The following is a 10,616-nucleotide window of genomic DNA, read 5'->3' as shown; positions in this document are numbered from 1 at the left end:
AATATTCATATCGTCCTGGTATCATTGTAAGTTTAGCAGAAAGAGGAAGTACTTGATCTGCTACAGACACAGACACAACTTTGGAAAGAAGCAACAAATCTGACAATGAGGTACTCTGCTGTACTCGTTTATCCTATTTTACATTCAAAGACCCTTCTCAGTCATCATCCAGATATTTAAGTCTTTAAAGACAGAAAGACAGACCAGACAGGTTATGCTCAATTGTGTAGGCGACAAACAGAAAGAGAGAAAGATAAATAAAAATTTCATTGAATAAATTGCATACCATATTGCCAAAGCATCAGTATAATAATGGAAGCAAAAATGTAATAAAAAAAACAAAATGTAAATAAATAAAATGAAATAGATCACTGAAAATAAATTAAGATTTAAAAAATAAGATAAAGAAACGTCACTGACTTGACTGGCACGCTTGTGGTTTTAGATCATACAGTAGGTGCAGGAAGAGGAACCGCTAAAGCTTTTACAGAACATGTTCGGAAACAGAACGCAAGAAAATCTTTTTTTTCAGTATCAAAACAATTCTCACATGAGCTACATTTTCATTTTTATTCTTTTCATTTCAAGTAAGTACATTTCTCATGCACTCTTCTATTCTATTTTATATTCATAAACTGTAAAAAGTAATAATTTGAGTTTACGTAGAAAACCTGTGGAAACCGATTGCCTCAAATATTTGAGTTGCTAAAGCTTGCTATAGAAACGTGTGTATTTGTACAGGTTACCAGAAAACTTGAGTACTTTTAACTCAATTTGACAATTTCACCAACTTACAAATTTGAGTTAAGTTTAGTACAAAGAACTCTCACAAAGTAGTTACCTTAACAGATGATAGACAAGAGGTTTTGACAACCTTTTTTTAGTACCTTCTGTGCTGCTTAATCAGAAACATGTAAAAAAAATAAATAAATAAAAAAAATAATAAGCCTGCATTTACAGTACATTAACCTTAACTCATCAGGGCACCAGACGGAACCTTTGCTATGTTTCCACACGGACGGTTAATAAGGTGATACCGGAGAAACTGTACGACTTCTAACTTTCTACGGATTACATAATCAGGGAATATTTGTACACTTAAAATTAGACGTTTTGAGCTTTCTATAAATACATTTATAAATACACTTAACTCACTTTGATAATTAGGTAATGAGCCTGTATTGTAAGAAGTAGAAAGTACAGATATTTGTGAAAAAAATTTAATGAGTAAAAGTAAAAAGTTGTCTGAAAAGTAAAATACTGATACCAGAAAAATCTATTTAAATACCGATACTTTGTTACTTCCCACCTCTGTCTCTGGCACACTGTGGTTTTAGATCATGCAGTAGAGGTAGTAGGAAGAGAAACTGCTTGAGTTTCTGTAGATACAGGAACAAATTCACAGGGATGCAGGATGAAAGAAAACCTCTCAGTTTTTTGAACATCTGAACAATTCTAACATGAGCTGCGTTTCCATATTTATTCTGTTCACTTCAAGTAAGTACATTTTTCATGCACTTTCCTATATTACATTCATATGCAGAATAAACCAATGAGGACTCAAAAGCCAAAAATACTGAACTAATGTTTTAAAAATCAGTAATTTATTGTATTATTAAATAGTTTATTGTCACTGAGTAACAGTAGTGTTTTTCTGTTCTGATTGCAGATGTTGTCATTTCTCAGTCAGCATCCAGAAAGTTAAGTCTTCAAACTGGAGCATCTGTTACCATCCCATGTCCTTATGATAGGAAATATATACATAATAAAAAATACTGGTGCTATGATGCTGCTTCAGCATACAATTTCTGCAAAATTCAGGCGTATGCCAACGAGACACAGGGAAAAGTGACATTAATTGATAATCCATCTGAGAGTCTCTTTACTGTGACTATGAAAGATCTCCAGACAGGAAACACTGGAGCATACTGGTGTGTTGTAGAGATCGCAGGAATAACACATGATGTTACAGAACAACTTTCTATTAAAGTAAAAGCAGGTATTAAGTTACAATCTACAAATAATTAGTGATTTTAGCAGTAATCTTATATTGTTAAAAATAATTATTATAATTGACTATATATTTGTGTTCAGATCCTGATCTGTCTGTGAGGGAGAGCAGAGTGAGTGGTGATGAAGGAGGCAGCGTCACAGTTCAGTGTCTCTACAGCGCTGCGTATCAGAACACACAGAAGAAGTGGTGCAGATTCAGAGACAGAAGCTGCAACTCAGTGACGAGGACTGACACATCCCAGAATTCAGCAGTGAACATCAGTGATGATGGGAAAAGTTCATTCAGTGTGCAGATGAGTGGACTGAAGAAGAGTGATGGTGGCTGGTACTGGTGCAGTGCAGGAGATCTGGAGGTTCCTGTTTACATCAGTGTCCGTGATCCACCTCCAGGTATCCTCACAAACACTGATTCCTACTTTAATATGAAAAACACACTAATTATTTGTATTTATTTATGTTTTTTTTTCACCACACCTACAGTGATAACAACCACTCATCATCTCACTGTGTACATGTAAGTAGGAAAGTTCCATTTTATTTATACATGTTTGCCTCTCCCAGGCTGAGACAAGCTAGCTAACTTCGGGGTTGGACGATCTCTTCTCATGATGTCTAGCTTTTCTTGAAAATGAATTTTTTTGTATGTCCAAGATCAAATCAAATTCTCTTCCTCCATAGGCATACTTTTTTTTTTATCTTAGATGTATTAATATGTGCAGAGCCACACATGGGATTTGCCAGTCGAACTTGGCTGTAACAGTTTCCCTCTGACTCACAAACTGCATCTGTATCAAACTGCACAAGCTCAAATATATACGTTTCACAATGATAATATACCATAATGATATATATAATTTCACAATGGCTGATAGAGGAGAAGAAATTGATTTGGTCACAGATACACTTACAAGGACATTTACAACACTGACTTGCGAAACAGCTGGACATCTTGAGAAAAGGAGACTTGTTGAATTGTGTTAATTTGGTTTTTTGCTTTGATAATACCATTTATTATGCAGTAAACTTTTTAAAAAACTGTCTATAATTTAATTGAATAAATGAATTAAAATACATGGCCCACCACTGGTGCTAACATATGTGTGTCTATAGTGAGAAGGTTGAGACCCTGATCCACTGGTACCTGGCAGCCTTTCTTTTGCTACTGGTGATACTGGTCATCATCAGCTGCCTGCTAAGAAAGAAATGCAGTAAGTGTCCCTGGTGTGTCATTTGTTTAGCCTTTTTTGCGTGTGCAGCAGCAGGATTGTGTTAGTTGGTGTTCGACTGTATTATGTAAAATGGACAGGACACAGGGTCAAACACAATACAGCACAGTGTTTCTAAAATCAGAGAACAGATCCAAAAAGTAATCAGATAAATTAGAAAAAAGCCATACAGATAATCAGATAAGCAACACCAATATCTAATATCAAAAAGAAAAAGAAGAAAACAGACAAAAATGTAAAGGGTCAGATATGATGAGCAATTACACTATAACAGAATATCACTTTGGGTGATTTTGCCCCTGTGGCAAAAAGGTTTTGTTATTATTATTATTAGTAGTAGTAGTAGTAGTAGTAGTAGTAGTAGCTTTAGTAGTAGTTTTTTAATTTGAAATATAATTGATTTTATTTGACTTAGAGTCAATTTATTAATTTGTTCTTTTGAACTTTCAGAAGCAGAAAATCAAATCAAGACCAGAGAGGGGAGCAGTGACACCACTATTCGCACAGTTAGTACAGCATTCAATGTGTGGTGTAATGCAAAATACCAAATAATTTCACCATTTAATAACTTTTAGTATTTTTAAATGACCTCCCATTATCATCATCATCATCATCTTCATCATCATCATCATCATCGTCATCATCATCATCATCATCATACTCAGTTACATATCAGTGCAGTAGCTTAACTGGAAATGAAAATCTTTTCAGGCAGAGACAGAGGGTACAGCTCAGTTGTTACAGTAAGCACAGTAGTATATTAGCAATTTTCCTTTTAAACAGAATATTGTATTAAATGAAGAGCATAAAATATGTACTTAACTTACGGCATAAATAGTCATATCATATAGAAGTGTGTGTGTGTGTGTGTGTGTGTGTGTGTGTGTGTGTGTGTGTGTGTGTGTAACACAACAATTGATTTTTTTAATTCAACATCAATTTCTCATCATTATCATTTTGTTATTATTATATAAATTATTATGAATAAAAAGTATTAAAGATCACTGTAGATTTAATTAAGCATTTTCTTACATCCACAGTCTTCAGCAGTGAAAGATAATGAGGACGTGACCTACAGCTCTGTAAAAATGACTTCCCAGGATAAAACTGTGAGTAAATTCCTTTAAATGAAGTTGATTCCGGTAGAATGCCAGCTATAAATCTACATTTATAAATCCATAACAAACACTTTTCTCACTAATCTGCCAGGGACTGGTTTAATATTGAGACTCTTATCAGTGTTTATTCATATCCTGTTCTAGGGGTCTCCAATAGTCGTTGAAGGTGAGACCATCTACAGCAGTGTAGTTTGCCAGTAACAGGTGTGTGATAAATAAATAATATATGTATATAATCTTAACCCACTCAAATACAGTATGTTGAGTAAAAATTACAAAACGTTCACTCTGCAACTTTTTTTATCTTCTGTAGTGACTGATGTACTGTTTGGCTGAAAGGAAACTGTGGGTGATGCCTCAGGGATCTCTACTGGGTTTATGTTCATTATGCATCAAAGTCACATGACCCTCAGTCTATCTGAAAAGTCAAAACAGTTCCATCTACACCATCTGTCATCATGTTGAGCTACACAGTATTACAACAAGCCCTTAAATACAACCAGGAACCTACACAACACGACGAATATAAATATAAGGAAAAATCTGTTGATGTTTGTATAAATGCAAGGACCAACATTTACATTATAATGAATATTTGAAGTTTCTGTCATTAATGTTTTACTTATAACAATAATTTATCACTTTTTATTGTGGCAGTGTTTTAGCGGTGTGTATTTGCCACTTATTTACTAATCAGCAGAACTATTCCATTTATTATTTATTCTGGTATAATTTGAAGTTATTTTTTCATAATTTCTAAACGTAATAGATGTGAACTGTTGCATAAATAAAGATCACACCACACCAGCGTTAATTTATTTAATCTGATGAAGTCATCTCAGGGCTGATCCACAACATCGGAAGGAAGTAATGTGGAATAAATAAGTAATTATTTTGTTGTTGATGCATTTTCTGTTTGTGTCATTGTATCACTTAAAAATGTTTCCTTGATTATTACCTCAATTAAAACTAATTTATTAAAATCCTGCACTAAAGACCCACTTAGATTAAGATGGTTATTTCTTTTTTTTTTTTGTTTATTAATTTTTCTTTTTTTTTACATTTTTTTGGTAATGTGTGCAATTAAAACTATAGTCTCTTAGTCAATCGAGAGTCTCAGTCAAACAGCACAAGTGCAATATCATATATGAACATAGGACAAAGGAATATGACATTGTATTGCTGATTACAATATAATCGATGTTGTGTTTCTACTTTTCTCTGACCTGCTGAATGACTGTATGACTCACAGGCAGGCAGATGCACGTGCAGCTAAACAGTAAAATCCACCAACAGAGGAAACTGATAAATGTGGTTAGCAGAAAGACAGACTAGACAGGATATGCTCAATTGTATGGGTGACAAACAGAAAGAGAGAAAGATAAATACAATTTTCATAATACTTTATTAGCGTAATTGTTTGCATACAATATTGCCAGAGCATCAATATAATAATGGAGGCAAAAAATATAATTAGACAAAATGTAAATAAATAAAATAAAATAGATCACTAAAAATATAAATAAAGATTAAAAAAACAAGATTACAAGAAAAAACAAGATTAAGAAACATCACTGACTGGCACGCTTGTGGTTTTAGATCATACAGTAGGTGCAGGAAGAGGAACTGCTAAAGCTTTTACAGAACATGTTCGGAAACAGAACGCAAGAAAACCTTTTTTTTCAACATCAAAATAATTCTCACATGAGCTACATTTTTATTTGTATATTTTTCATTTCAAGTAAGTACATTTCTCATGCACTCTTCTATTATATTTTATATTCATAGACTGTAAAAAGTAATAATTTGAGTTTACGTAGAAAACCAGTGGAAACCGATTGCCTCAAATATTTGAGTTGCTATAGAATATTTGACTTGCTATAGAAACTTGTGTATTTGTACAGGTTACCAGAAAACTTGAGTACTTTCAACTCACTTTAACAAGTTCAGCCAACTTACAAATTTGAGTTAAGCTTAGTACAAAGAACTCTCAAAAAGTAGTTACCTTAACAGAACTTCTTGTTCATATTACTAGAAAAAATGTGTGGAAACTGATTGACTTCTATTTCTCAAGTTGCACACAAAACTTGAACGTATTAATTCAAAGACAGATAACAGATTCTTAAATCTTATTGTTGTTTATTTATTTTACAATGTGAAGGAAAATAGTTTAATAACCTACATTTTTTAAAAAGATGTAACGATTTTAAAACCACAGCAGCAGTATAAACTGTTAGTCCAATACACTAGATGGTCTTAAGTACTGTTTAATTAAAATGTTTGTTTAACTACTGCATTTACCTAAAGATTAACACAACACATCTTAATTAAGTAAAATGAACAAATTTGCCATATTATTCATATTTACAATCTTTTTGTAAGTAGATTCAGTGATTACGTTTTACAGTCTACACAGAATAAATTATTGGTACTCAAAAGACTAAAGTACTGAAGAAATGTATCAGTAATATCTTGTATTATTAAATAGTTTATTGTCACTGAGTAACAGTAGTGTTTTTCTGTTCTGATTGCAGATGTTGTCATTTCTCAGTCAGCATACAGACAGTTAAGTCTTCAAACTGGAGCATCTGTTACCATCCCATGTTCTTATGATAGGAAATATTTACATCATAAGAAATACTGGTGCTATCATGCTGTTTCCGCATACAATTACTGCACAATTCAGGCGTATGCCAATAAGACACAGGGGAAAGTGACAGTAACTGATAATCCAGCTGAGAGTCTCTTTACTGTGACTATGAAAAATCTCCAGACAGGAAACACTGGAGGCTACTGGTGTGTTGTAGAGATAGAAGGACCTGCATATGATGTTACAGAATACCTTTATATCACAGTAAAAGCAGGTATTAAGTTACAATCTGCAAATAATTAGTTAATTTAGAAGTATCATATTGTTAAGATTATTAAGACTAATAGAATATTTAATTTATGGTCAGCTCCTGATCTGTCTGTGAGGGAGAGCAGAGTGAGTGGTGATGAAGGAGGCAGCGTCACAGTTCAGTGTCTCTACAGCGCTGTGTATCAGAACACACAGAAGAAGTGGTGCAGATTCAGAGACAGACGCTGCAACTCAGTGAGGAGGACTGACACATCCCAGAATTCAGCAATAATCATCAGTGATGATGGGAAAAGTTCATTCAGTGTACAGATGAGTGGACTGAAGAAGAGTGATGGTGGCTGGTACTGGTGCAGTGCAGGAGATCTGGAGGTTCCTGTTCACATCAGTGTCCGTGATCCACCTCCAGGTATCATCACAAACACTGATCTCTACTTTAACTAATGATGAGATCAAAATTACAGTGATAATTTTTTGTTTCTTAGTTGTGACTACAGTGGTGACTACAATCACTCACCATGTCACTACACACACGTAAGTAGGAAAGATCTATTTTATTTGTATAAATAATATAACTTATTCAAAGAAGAATTTGTGCTTGATTTGCAATAAATCTACAGGTATTTAATCTCCTGATCAGTTTTTGAAATATTATCTTTCAAATTGTAATTTATTAAGAGCTTACTGACCACTTTATTAGGAATACATGGACACCTGCTTATTGCCAAAAAAAAGCAGGAAAAAATATTACAATCTCGATTATCTCATGTTTAATAAAGAAGTAAAACTTTGTATTATTAAAGCATTCAAATATTTAAGCTTCAATTTCTGCCTTTATCTTTTATGTTTTTAACAGATCTGTCACGAATCACACTTCAGGTAGAATCAGATGTACATACTTTAAAAAAATTTGTGCAACTGTTCCTCTTAACACGTTTCTAAATGTAATTATTTCTCACTTGCAGTAGCTTCTGAGACTACAATTTCTAGCAGTAATAAAACCAAGTGAGTTTCTGAAGATCATGATATATTTAATTAGTGATTAAGTGAATGAATGAATAATTTGCACTGTAATTAATTCAGCCAGTTTGTGTTAACAAATGTTTGTCTATAGTGAGAAGGTTGAGTCCCTGGTTCACTGGTACCTGGTGGCCTTTCTTTTGCAAATATTGATCCTGGTCATCATCATCTTCCTGCTAAGAAAAAAATGCAGTAAGTGTCACTGGTGTGTCATTTGTTTTGCATTATATTTGCATTTGCAGCAGCAAGATCATGTTAGTAGATGTTCTACTATATTATTTAAAATGGACAGGATACAGGATCAAACACACTACAGTGTTTCCAAAATTAAAATTAGAAGTCAAACATGATAATCAACACTATATCCAAAGAGAAAAAATGGAAACATGAAACAACAAAACAGAAAAGAATATCAAGGCTTAGATGATGATCAGCAAATACATATAACATATATATATGTGATATGTAGAGAGAACATGAAAGAAACAACTAAAAAGTCTCTAAACATAGATTGTTTCTCTTTTATTTCAGAAAATCAAAGCAGGATCAGAGAGGGGTGCAATGGCACCACTGTTCACACAGTTAGTGCTGCATCCAATGTGTGGCCCAACGCAATTCAAAATCAGGTAAATATTGTGTTCCAGTTTCATGTAACATTTTAACCCCCCGCCATCATCATGATCATGATCATCATCATCATCATCATCATCATCATCATCATCATCATCACAGCTTAACAGGAAATTTAATTCTTTTCAGGCAGAGAGTGAGGAAACATACAACTCAATTGTTAAGTCAAGAAAGATGAAACCAGGAGAAAGGAGCCTGGAGCAGGTCCAGCTTCACTGTAAAGAGCATGTACGTAGCACAATTGATTGTGTAGTATAATCTTCTAAGGTGTGCATGAGGAATATATTTTCACATGCCTGTGTGAAGGCATATGGTATGTGTGAGGATATATATATATATAAACCTCACAAACTTGACTGAAGCTGAAGACCACTTTCTATACAGCACTGTGACTGATCCGAAGATCACATCAATCCACTTGTCCAATTTAACCCATTTTCTCACTTCCACAGTCTTCAACATTGAAAGATAATGATGACGTGACCTACAGTTCTGTAAAAATCGCTTCCAAAAATAAAACAGTGAGTAAATTACTTTAAATAAAGTTGATTCCAGTAGAATCCCAGCTATAAATCTAAATGTAATAATCCATAATAAACACTTTCATTACTAATCTGCCAGGGAATGGTTTGATATTGAGACTATAATAAGTCTTTATTTATATCCTGTTCTAGGTGACTCCAAATGTTGTTGAAGCTGAGATCATCTACAGCAGCATAACTTACCAGTAAGAGGTCTTTGATAAATTAATAATATACGTATTTAATCTTAACCCACTCAAATACAGTATGTAGGGTAGAATTACAAAATTTTCACACAGCAACTGTATTTATTCTCTTTAGAGACTGATGTACTGTTTGGCTGGAAGGAATCTCTGGGTGGTGCCTCAGGGATCTCTACTGGGTTCATGATCATCATACATCATAGTCACATGACTAACTTCAAAAGATATTGCAAAAATACACCAGAAATACTTTATTTATGGACACATTTGTACTTTTTTTGATATTATTTTAAGTTATTTTGTATGAAATTGTATATTATTTTCTATGAGTTTTGTTAATTAATTAAAGTGGAAACAGACAGGGACAAGTACAGACAAGGACACATTTCCTCGGACCTTTCCGCTGCACTACACTGACTCTTATACTCTCATTTTATGTGTTTGGGTGTTTTCAGTATTTCCCTTTTTTCCCCCTTCCACATTAGAATCTGCTTCCTTTTTCACCATTACATGACACATCGACTGATACTTGTTCATGTTATAGCAGCTAATAAAAACTTGACCTTATCATCAGCTTCTCTTTTTCACTCAACTGAAATGATTAAGAGAAAAAAAACAGTCACTAACTTAAAGCACACCGTGGTTTTAGACCATATATTGATTTTCTACAGGCACACCAACAACACACAAGATTTAAAAATGGTTTTAACATTAAAACAATTCTAACATGAGATACTTTTTTATCCTTATTCTGTCCATTTTAAGTAAGTACATTTCTCATGCAATCTTCTATCCTATTTTATATTTATTTACAGAATAAACCACTGATTTATCAAAAGCCAAAAAGAACTGAAGTCATGTATCAGAGATCAGCAATTTAATAAATTAATAAATATTTTATTGTCACTGAGTAAAAGTGGTGATAGGAAATATATGCAACATAGGAAATACTGGTTCTATCATGTTGATTTAACATAGTTATTTTATAATTCAGGCTGATAATCCAGCTGAGAGTCTCTTTACTGTGA

General features: G+C 33.4%; 1 protein-coding gene across 5 annotated transcripts; it reads left to right on the top strand.

Moving 5' to 3' along the window:
- Positions 1 to 362: 362 nt before the first annotated feature.
- LOC124402843 (polymeric immunoglobulin receptor-like) lies at positions 363 to 10,283 on the top strand. Of its 5 annotated transcripts, XM_046876144.1 has the most exons (14): positions 363 to 587; positions 1,338 to 1,497; positions 1,670 to 1,900; positions 6,892 to 7,221; positions 7,315 to 7,623; positions 7,700 to 7,748; positions 8,071 to 8,093; positions 8,180 to 8,219; positions 8,329 to 8,426; positions 8,766 to 8,860; positions 8,994 to 9,092; positions 9,317 to 9,385; positions 9,539 to 9,591; positions 9,707 to 10,282. In XM_046876144.1, the coding sequence occupies exons 2-14, from the start codon at positions 1,461 to 1,463 to the stop codon at positions 9,711 to 9,713; spliced, it is 1,440 nt and encodes a 479-aa protein (XP_046732100.1). In that variant the 5' UTR covers positions 363 to 587; positions 1,338 to 1,460; the 3' UTR covers positions 9,714 to 10,282. The 5 variants fall into 5 exon arrangements, with proteins under 5 accessions (XP_046732100.1, XP_046732098.1, XP_046732097.1 ...); XM_046876142.1 differs by lacking the exon at positions 1,338 to 1,497 and having other exon boundaries at positions 8,183 to 8,219; positions 9,707 to 10,283; XM_046876141.1 differs by lacking the exon at positions 1,338 to 1,497.
- The last annotated feature ends 333 nt before the right edge of the window (positions 10,284 to 10,616 follow it).

Source organism: Silurus meridionalis, chromosome 20 (genome assembly GCF_014805685.1).
Source record: "Silurus meridionalis isolate SWU-2019-XX chromosome 20, ASM1480568v1, whole genome shotgun sequence".
Classification (NCBI taxonomy): Eukaryota; Metazoa; Chordata; class Actinopteri; order Siluriformes; family Siluridae; genus Silurus; species Silurus meridionalis.
The sequence above is the reverse complement of the archived record's forward strand: the minus strand, read 5'-3'. Positions and strand labels throughout refer to the sequence as shown.